The 10,293-nt window shown below is 46.3% G+C and overlaps 1 protein-coding gene across 2 annotated transcripts in view; it reads left to right on the top strand.

The window, feature by feature from the left end:
- The window catches only part of SVOP (SV2 related protein), a 71,618-nt gene extending 66,107 nt beyond the window's left edge, over window positions 1–5,511 (top strand). For both annotated transcript variants that reach the window (XM_032847418.1, XM_032847419.1), the window contains exons 14-16: window positions 263–344; window positions 3,667–3,756; window positions 5,107–5,511. In XM_032847418.1, the coding sequence (XP_032703309.1) occupies window positions 263–344; window positions 3,667–3,756; window positions 5,107–5,313 (379 nt within the window). In that variant the 3' untranslated portion in view covers window positions 5,314–5,511. The remainder of the gene's footprint in view (window positions 1–262; window positions 345–3,666; window positions 3,757–5,106) is intronic.
- Window positions 5,512–10,293: the final 4,782 nt, after the last annotated feature.

Genomic DNA, 10,293 nt, shown 5'->3' on the forward strand with positions numbered 1-10,293 from the left:
TCTCTGACCTTGCGACCAACCTGGGCACCACAGATGTTTGCAGCTCTTAGCCCAGAACTTTGGAGAACAATAAACTTATAAAGGCAGGCCTTTCGAGAAGGCACCAGGATTGTGTGCCTGTGTGGATGTGTTGGGTGGGGGCGGGCTGTGCCAATTTCTAGGTTCTAAATTCTGCCTGGGCAGATAGGACTTTGCTGGAACAAGCTGAGAGAAGAAAAAAAAAAAAAAAGTGCTCATCTTCTTTTTTTATTTCTCTCCCTAGAAACATGCTCACTCTGTTACTCTTCATTGCAAGAGCGTTTATTTCTGGAGGCTTCCAGGCAGCCTATGTTTACACACCTGAGGTAAGAGGGGTGCCTGGGAACAGCTGGGAAGGGGAAGGAGTGAGCTCTGCCTCCAGAAACACCCAGCCTGGGCTCCTCAGAATGGGATTTGTCCAGGGGCCTGTCTGAGTAGTGACTGTGAAGCTCTTCATTCCTGCAGGCTATCTTCCAATTGTTTTGTTTTTTGTTTTTTTCATTTTTTTGCTTCTTATGAAAGCTGATGTTCAGTGTAAAAGTTCCAAATGGTATCGAACTGCATAAAACCAAAAATTAAAGGGCCCCACGGTCCCCCTTCCTAGACACCACCTTTCTGAATAGTGTTTTCTAGGCACGTACTGATTTATGTTAGTGCAGGTACCGAACTGGGGAAGTGAACGGCTATTTCTTAATAAAGAAACTAATTATAATTGTGTGGGACAAGACTTAGGGAAACAAGAAAACAATAAAGCAGTGCCCCAGAGCTTGCAATGGGGTTGGAGGTTGCTGGGGACACAGCTGTCACCGGAGGCCAGTGGGATGAGGAGAGGGGAGTGTTCCAGAGTCCCAGGAGAGAGATGTAGAGAGAAGTTGTGGCCCTTAGTTGAGGGACACATGTGGCCTGAGGCAACCTGGAAGGGAAGGAGCAGGAGAATAAATACTCAGACCTCTCTCTCTTCTACCTCCTTCCCATCTCCCACTGGGGCTCCCATCTTCCCAACCAGAAGCCAGAGGGCCAGGAGCCCTTAATGGTCCACATAGGCCAGGCCCAGGGCAGGGAATGAGGTGGGGAATTTTGGAGGAGAAGATTGAAGACAGTGAGTACAAGACACGTGGATCTTCTTTGGTGTTTCCAACCTTTGCTCTACTATGCTATGTAGTAAACAGTATATACTATATATAGTATATCCTACATATAATATACTAATGTATACTATATACTATACAGTACATTATATAGTATATATATATATATTATATATATTATATGCTATCCCTTTACTCCTATATAATATATAAGTGTATATTATATACTCTATTTTATTATGCTATATTTTATATATACTATGTTTATATACTTCACTATATATGTATATATATGTATATATGTTACACATAGTATATACTCATAGTATATACTATGGGTATATACTTTATATGTATTATGTATATGGACTTCACTAAACAGTATATATACTTTATATTGTATACTATATTATACTATATGGCACATATATGCATATATATTATATATTTTACTATACTATATAGTATAGTGTGGGCAAATCATAATTTCATAATAATTCTCCTACTAACAGATATTTGGATTTTTTACAAATTTTCACTATCACAAACAATACCAAGGTGAACAGCTTTATATAGTCATGTGCGTGTGTGTGCTTCCCTTAGAATAAATGTCAAGATGTGGAGTTGCTGAGTTTAAAGCCTATAAACATTGAGTGGAATTGAAAGCTCACCCCCTAAAATGTGGCACGAATTTACACTCCACACAGCAGAGCCTGAGCAGTTCTAATTTCCCACAGTCAGGGATTATGGGTTAATTTTTTTATACCTATTATATTTTATTTCACCTTATTTTAGATAGGAGCAAAAGAAGGAGGAGAATATTATGTAACAGATGCTGTGCCAGGGGAAGGACGGTGTCTAGATTATCCCTCATTCCCACAACACTCCAGAGCCCTCACTGAGTCATCATCCTGAAGCCTGCTCCCTCCACCCCACCTCAGGCCTATCACCAATCCTGCCTCCTCCAAGGAGGCCTCCCAGATCTCCCCCTCCCCTGACTTGTTTTTGCTGGTCAGTGCCTGTGTCCCTCATTTAATCCAACGTCTATCAATCTGTATTAAATTGTAAACTATGGAATATCCATCATGGAATACAATTGCAGCAGTGAAAGAGAATGAGGTAATGTCTATAAACTGCTGTCCGTAGGATTTTAAGACATAATGCTGAATGGATAAAGCAAGTTGGACTGGTGAGTATGATATGACACCATTTATATTTTGAAAATAATGCTGTATTTTGTATACACATATGTTTAATGCATCTGGATGGATACCTTCCAAACTTCATGACAGTCGGGACCTCTGAGGAATATAGGAAAACCTGGGACAGGTTCTGGGTCAAAGGCAGTTCAGGTGTCTTGATTTCTGTTAAGGAGAAATTATTTATGTATTGCTGTATCATTGGGTGAATTAAAATATCATATGGTATGCACTCAAAAGTATTTGTTGAGTGAATAAATAAATGAATGAATGTCAATGTATCTACAGTCATAGAAAAATCTAAAAGGATATACAGGGAAATGTGACAATGGTTACTTCTGAGTGTTGGGTTCCTGCCCGAGCTTTGCTTTTCCCTGTATATTCATCCTTCCTGAGCTTCAACACCGAGCACTGTACTTGTTAGAGGTGTGCTAGCTGCTGTAACAGAAGATTCCTCAAGTACAATGTATTGACACAGCGAAGTTTCTCACTAATGAAACAGGCCGATATGGATGTGCTTTCACTTCCGCAGTGTGATTCAGGGACCCAAGCTCTTTGCATCTTGCCAATTCCTCATCCAGTAATTGTTAATCAAGGGTGATTTTGCCCCTCCCCCAGGGGACATTTACAATGCCTGTGGGTATTTTGGGTTGTCACAACTCGGGAGAGCAGTGCAGAAGGTGCTACAGGCATCTAGTGGGTAGAGGTCAGGGGTGTTGCCAAACATCCTACAATGCACAGGACAGCCCCCAGCATGAAGAAGGACCCATCCCCAAATGTCCCTTGTGCTAAGGTTGAGAAATCTTGCCACAGGGCCTCGGAGGCCTTGAGTCCTCTTTCAAGCTAGCAGACTGGGAAAGGGAGTAGAGAAGACGTGCCTACTTTTTAATTCTCTTGGCCTGGAAGATGTGACATCTCACTTTGCCCAAGGGAGAGCTAGGCATGGGGCCCCCTCGTTTACAAACTGAGACACCATGTAAACATTTCTACCTCTCTCTTTATGAAATGCAGGTCACAACCCTTCAAGGTGAATGAATGAAAAGAGGCAGGTGGGGTAGGGTCTGGATTCTGAATTGCACCAGTTCTGGTAGAGCTTTGGGGGACCTCCCAGGGCAGGGAGGACCCCCTCACTGGGTTCCCACCCACAGCTTGGTCTCTTGCCTTCTTTCTCAGTTGAACTTCCTATCCCCCTTGAGATGAGACTCCCCACCTGGTCTCCCACCCCTTGAAGTGGTTACCAACACCTGTGTGATTCACACTAACTTCAAGCCTGCCCACGGGTGGCAGTCCCATCACTCCTGAGCTAGAGAGGAAGGAGGATCCTACATTTTCTCAACCCTACACGAATGCCTGTGTTTCAGGTCTATCCCACGGCGACTCGAGCGCTGGGCCTGGGCACCTGCAGCGGCATGGCAAGAGTGGGTGCTCTCATTACTCCATTCATTGCTCAGGTGGGTGTCACCCTCAAATACCGGGGGGTGGGGGGGCATGACAAAAGCCAAAGCATGGCGAGCAGCTCCTCCACGCTGAGCCTTCTGCAGAGCCCGCGGTGGTGTGCATCACCTTCTCTTACCCTAACAACCATCCTATGAAAGGAGTCATATCTCTTGCAAATGAGAAAACAGGCTCAAAAAGGTAAAGAGACTCATCCAAGGTCACACAGCTGGGAAGCAGAGAAGCTGGGACTTAGACCCGAGACCCCAGAAGACCCTGGGGGTGCCATATGATTTGGCCAAAAATTAATTGGATGAGAACAAGTAAGATGAAAACAAACTGCTGAAAACAACATGATTTGATGGGAAACATGTCTCAGGCCCTGGTTTCTGAGTTGCATGATTAGGTGTATTTGCAGAATTTTGTAGCCCCTGGTAGGTCTTGGAACATTTCTCTCTACTTCCAGGGACCTTATTTTGAAGTCATTTTGCTTTTTTGATAGCCAATTCATTTTTTTTCCTGTCTTTATCATTTTTTTTTACCAAGGTAAAAGTCACAGAATGTAAAATTAACCATGTTAAAGTGAACAATCCAGTGGCATTTAGCACATTTCATAGTCTAGTTTCCAAACATTCCCATCAAATAAAACTTCATGTCCATGAGGCAGCCACTCCCCATGTCTCCTCTCCCCCAGACCACCAATGTGAGTTTTTTTTTTTTTTTCAAATAAGCTGTACACCCAACGTGGGGCTTGAACTCACAACCCTGAGATCCAGAGTCCCGTGCCATACTGACCAAGCCAGGCGGGCGCCCCCGGTGCATTCCGTTTGCATGAATTTACCTATTCTGGATATTTCACATAAACAGAATTCCGCCACAAGTTTTAGCCAAGTGTCTCTGTTCTGGGCCGCTGTGTGTAGCCGTTGTGAGACACTATTACCCGCTGCAGAGGGTCAGCCACGTGCCTGCATGGTGCCAAGTCCTCTTGGGTATCCTATCCTCAGGAGGTAGATACTGCCCTACCCATTTGGCAGGTGAGAAAACAGGGTTTAGCTCTGCTGTTAAGCTAGAAAGTAAACAGAGGTACTGCTCTGAGAGAGTGTAGTTGAAGGAATACAGACCCTTGAGCCTGATGGGGTGTGAGCTCAAACCCCAGGCCCATCCTTCGTGTCTGTGTGAGCTGGATTATGCTACTTGGCCCTCTCTGAGGCTCAGTTTTTCCGTCTGGAAAATGGGGCCAATTCCCTTGCTCTTAGTCGACGGGAATGAACTGAATGGGATAATCCCACAGAGGGCTTACAAGACGGCCTGGCATTATCCATATTTCCTGAATATCCCCTCTCACGGGTCCATGTCTCCCTCCCCAGGTCATGCTGGAATCTTCCGTGTACCTGACCCTGGCAGTGTACAGCGGCTGCTGCCTCCTGGCTGCCCTGGCCTCCTGCTTCTTGCCCATCGAGACCAAAGGCCGCGGACTACAGGAGTCCAGCCACCGGGAGTGGGGCCAGGAGATGGTCGGCCGAGGGACGCATGGCACAGGCGTCACCAGGTCGAACTCTGGCTCTCAGGAGTAGTGACCAATGCGGGGCTGAGCTGGTCTTTGAGGCCGTAGAACGCAGGTTGCTGGTGAAGCCCAGCTGGGGCTCCGACCCTCACAGCCCACGTCAAGAACTCACCCCGAAGGACAACCTGGACCAACAGGGTTTTGTGTCTTGACTCCGTTTGCTCATATTCACTGAGATCCCCCTGGGGCTGGGGAAGCATTTGCTCCGGGGGGGGGGGGGTTCTCTGGGGGGGGGGGGGGAGGTTTGTTAATAACCTGTGGACCTGCATGGGGAAAACTGCCACATTAGGAGTGGCTGGTGTCACCGGTCACCAACCAGATGCCGCCCAGAGTCAGCCAGTCACACCCTTGGTGAACAACCCCCACACATCTCTGTAGATACAGTCCAGGCCCAGGGCCTGGTAGAGACCCGCCTCGAGGGACTCAACACCTGCCACCGGGACCTGTTCAGGAGGTTTCTTCTCCATCCCTGGCCCCGGAGTCGTCTTCTTTGAAATTGCAGGTGACCCGGCTGTGGCCTGGACAGCTTCTTCCTGGGTCTGAGAGATGCTGTCTCCAAAGGGGTCCCTTGGTCTGCCTCCCCAGGGCCTGACTACTGGCGACTCTGGCATATGGACATGTGTTTGAACTTGAGCCACGTGTCCCCTCCTGGTCCCCTCTGGAGTTGCTCTCTCTGGATCCAGCGGATCTATGGGTCTGTGGGGACGTCTGGGCTTCTACCAGATGACCACCTCAGAGAGCTGTCGTCCTCCCCCTCCCCCAGGAATTGGGGACTGAGGCCAGAGGAGGTGAGGATAAAGTCCAAAGCCAAAGCTGGGGCCTCCCGTTTGGAAACAACGAAGGCCAATGCCAGGGGCTTCTTTTCTGACCTCCTCGTTGGTCAGGCTGGTTGGTGACTCTTGGAGAAAGAAAATAGTTAACTCAGGTTTCAGTGCTGTGGATGTTGGGGGTGGGTAACTGGCTACTTGGGCAGAGAAATGGAAAAGATTCTACACCAACCACCCCCTCCCATCAGGGTCAGGGAACCAGGAATCCTTGCCCGCCCCTTGGTTTCTTGTTTCCCCTTGCCGTCAAGGGCCGGCTTGGTCTTTGCATAGAGGCAGCTCCTGGGGGTCCAGCAATAGTTCTCTGCCATCAGTGGGGAGGACCGGGAGGGCCCACATGTGTGACATGCGTACATTTGCAAAGGAAGAAAGGGCAGTGAGTTGGGTTTTGGGTTGGCCTCGGGAGGAAGGGCTGATGCCATTGTCTCAGCAGACAACATGCACCTCCAGGATCTGGTTTCCATGAGCCCTTTCCCCATCCTGAAGGCAGGGAACCTAGAACAGGAGGGTGGAAGCTGCTGGATCCCATCAAAGGCCAGAGAAGACTGACCTTCTGCGTGGAGACGCCTGCTTGAAGTCAACATTTTGAGGAAGCCAAATGTGTACGTTCATCTCTTATTAAAACATGTTGGTGATGGACATTGTAAGGTTTGAAGTTTGTCCATGTGTCATGATGTCTTAGTGATGGTTCAACCTCCCAACTTTGTCTATTCAAGGTAATCTCAATGCCTTAATGTGATACTCTTTCCAATAAGGTGGGCAAGTCGCACCATTGGCTATCAATGTTGTGACCTTGAGCCTGTCTGAGATACTTTCTTCCAATGGCGTGGGTGGGTAACTATTGCAGGTTCAGGTCCTGGGTCAATGGCAAACAATCCCACATTCCCAAAATATAGACTATAGCCCCCTCAGCCCAGGCAGCCAGAGAGGAAGCAGCTTAGCAGATCTACCTCTCCCCAACACCCCCATTTCCTTGAGCCATGGTGGCTATGGTTCTAATTCTTTCTGGCCTGTTGAGCTCTTCTGGGTAATAGAAACTTAGCTTGCCTTCCTTCCTTCCTTCTTTCACCTTCTAGCTAGTCAGACAACGCCGGATGAGTATGTCCACTCCCATCCCCATCAAATAACCTGGCAGAGCTGGGGGCTGTAGTGGAACAGAAATGCTTGGTGGGAAGGAATGTTTTCCAGGCCCCAGGGTAAAGAGGCTTGCAGTTGAGGGCGTTCTCTTCTTGAGAAAATGAAAGTTTAAATCTCTTTGCCCTCTAGATTGCCTACCCTTAGAAAAAAATTAGTATTATTGAATGATACAAGAGCTGCCACCAAAACTGTCCAAGCTCTGCATTACACAAGGTCTTTAGCTGAAGACATTCATATCTAATTTCGAACTTTCCAAATGCTTCTGTTTCCATTAATGGAAATGTCAGCGGTTTCTCTCAGTGTTAAGAAAGATTTCAGAAAATGTAAAAGATGGTTAATGTAGCGAAGACTATGTGGTTTCTTTCTTTCCCTTGTTGCGAGTATTCTTACAACACAGAAGTGAGATATGTTGGCAATGACATTAGAGTACCTTAGGTACGGACTTTGAAATAAATATAGATATTCATTACTTTGGGCGAATGTTAAGTAACAGAGAGCCTTGAAGGGTGAGATCGAGAGTCTCCCTTGGTTGCTACTAGTAAATTAGTCTGGGATAACAGGGAGATGCAAACGACAATAAAAGCAGTCAATAATAATAGTTTACCCATTTGAATATTAATTTCTCATTTAACAACAAGCACTGGGTCAGGCCGTTCTAAGGAAGGTTCAGCAGCTCAAGAATGTCATCAAGAACCCACCTTCTTTTTGTTTTTCTTCTCCGCCCTCCTCTGCCTGTTGGCCATTTGACCCTATGCAGGAAACCTCATGACTCCAAGATGGCTGCCAAGGTACCAGGTATCTGATTTTTCAAAGGAGGCAGAAAGGGAAAGGAACAGTCACAAAAAGTTTTCTTGCTAAAAGATCTGAGTCTAAAAGCATGAGTCTTCCCCCAGAGCTGGAGAAGGAAGGACCTACTTCCCGCAGGATCAAAGGATACCCACAACTTCTTGACCACGAAATTGGGATTCTGTTAGCATGAAGAAGGATGGTGATGGGGCATGGTTGAGAGGAGCCTTGCTACAGAGCTCTCATCAAGGCTGCTTTAATTGCAAGGAATCAAAATTGGACTCGTGTTCATTCAAGTGAAGAAGTACAGCTTTATTATAAGACTGGGATCAATAGTGAATTTCCTCCAGGGGACAGCCAGGGAACATAAGTGAGTGGAACAGATGTAAGGAACAACAGGGAGAGGGAAGAATTGTGGCAGAGTGAGAAGCACAGACCCCCTCCAAAGGGGACATCTATTGCTCACCTCTACCTGATTTTGTTGCATGGTGGGAGCTCCCAATTTTCCAAGACTGGAATCTGGCTTTTTATATGAACTCTCCCAATTTTAATATGTTGGATCAAAAACATTTATGTGATGTGTGAGCCCATACAATTCACCTGCGGGCCAAGTTTCACTGATGGGTTGCCAGTTTGCACCTCTGAGAGATTAGAAAAATCTCAGAAATAAAGTGCAGCCTGGCTTCACAAATGAAACTAGAACCAGGGAACCACCAGAGCCCAAGGAAGCCCCCGCTCTGGAGCTGTGGCCTGGTTCCACCCTCCTCTACAGACTGGCTTCCTTCTGCCTCCTCATGGCTGCTGTACATGCGTAATCATGCGTATGGTTTCCCTTCACCCTGACTCAGCTCTGCAAACATATCCGACTCAGTTGTTCAGGGCACCACTTCCAAATTCGCAAGAGAGGCAGCTGATGGGACCAGATGAATGTTGGTTCCAGTCTTGGTCCAACGAAGTTGAGTCAGGAAGGGGTGGATTCAAGAAGTGGCTTTGGCCGGCCCTTTCTGGAACCCACAGCAACATGTACGTCAACTCTTGTGTCTGTTCATTATAACTCCATCATGGATCAGGGTATGTGGTCATGGCATGTGGTCAGTGTGCATGGAGCATCTACCACATGTGTATCAGGCATGCTACTCAATCCTGAGGATCCAGAAAAAGAAGACGTGGTCCTTATCTTCATGCACTCATGGTGCAGTGGGGAGAACAGGCATAAACAGATCACTGCGATACAGGACAATGTGAGCCCTAACGGAAGTATACAGAGAGTTGTGGGAGGTGTACAGAACGCCAATTTGAAAGCCCTTTCTCACTCTTCAAAGATTCAGTGGTTTCAATCAGACTTTAGTCATTGGTGGTACGATGTCGTATTCTGCTTCCGTGACATTTAAACATACAGACATGTCACATACTCACGATTAATCAAGAATACTCGATGATGAACCACTTCAAATCCCCCTCCCCCTACCATGCCAGAGAACAGAACACTTTCTAAATTCATCAGAAAGCAATTCCACTCACAATACTGTCCGAAAGAATAAAATTCTTAGGGATAAGTTTAACAAAGGGAGGGCAAGCCTTTTACAAACTGCGAAACATTGCTTAAAGGAATCGAAGATTTGAATAAATGGAGAAATAGTCCATATTCATGGATCAGAAGACTTACTATTGTTGAGGTGTCCATCAATACACCCCCCCCAAATTGATCTAGAATTCATACGGAGCTACAAAGGATGCAGAAGAGTAAAAAAAAAAAAAAAAAAAGCCCACTTGAGAAAGAGGAATAAACGTGGAAGACTCACACTTCCTAATTGTAAGACTTTTTACAAAGCTACAGTAATCAAGATAGTGCGGTACTAGCACAAGGATAAACATAGATCAATGGAGTAGAATTGAAATTCCAAAAAATACACCCATATAGTTATGGTCAATTGATTCTTGACAAAAGCGCTGAGGCATTTCCACAAGGAACGATAATACTCCCTAAATTCATCAAGCTGCCAAGAATTCATCGAAAAATGTGGTCATAGATCACCTTCAGGGAGAGAGCAGGAATGGCAGGTGAAGGGAAGGTGGAGAAATCAAGCCTTGCTAAACCTCCTCCAATGTCACATGGGTTGGGGAATGTTCCCCATGCTCCTTCTGCTCTGAATTTCAGGCAGAATGGAGTGGAAACCACATTGCAAAGAGGTTCTTAACCATTTACAAAGAAAACAGGAAGGGTGTAGGGTGGACTTCCGGGC

This window comes from Lontra canadensis, unplaced genomic scaffold, assembly GCF_010015895.1.
Source record: "Lontra canadensis isolate GAN:19392208 unplaced genomic scaffold, GSC_riverotter_1.0 scaffold187, whole genome shotgun sequence".
In the NCBI taxonomy this organism is placed as follows: domain Eukaryota; kingdom Metazoa; phylum Chordata; class Mammalia; order Carnivora; family Mustelidae; genus Lontra; species Lontra canadensis.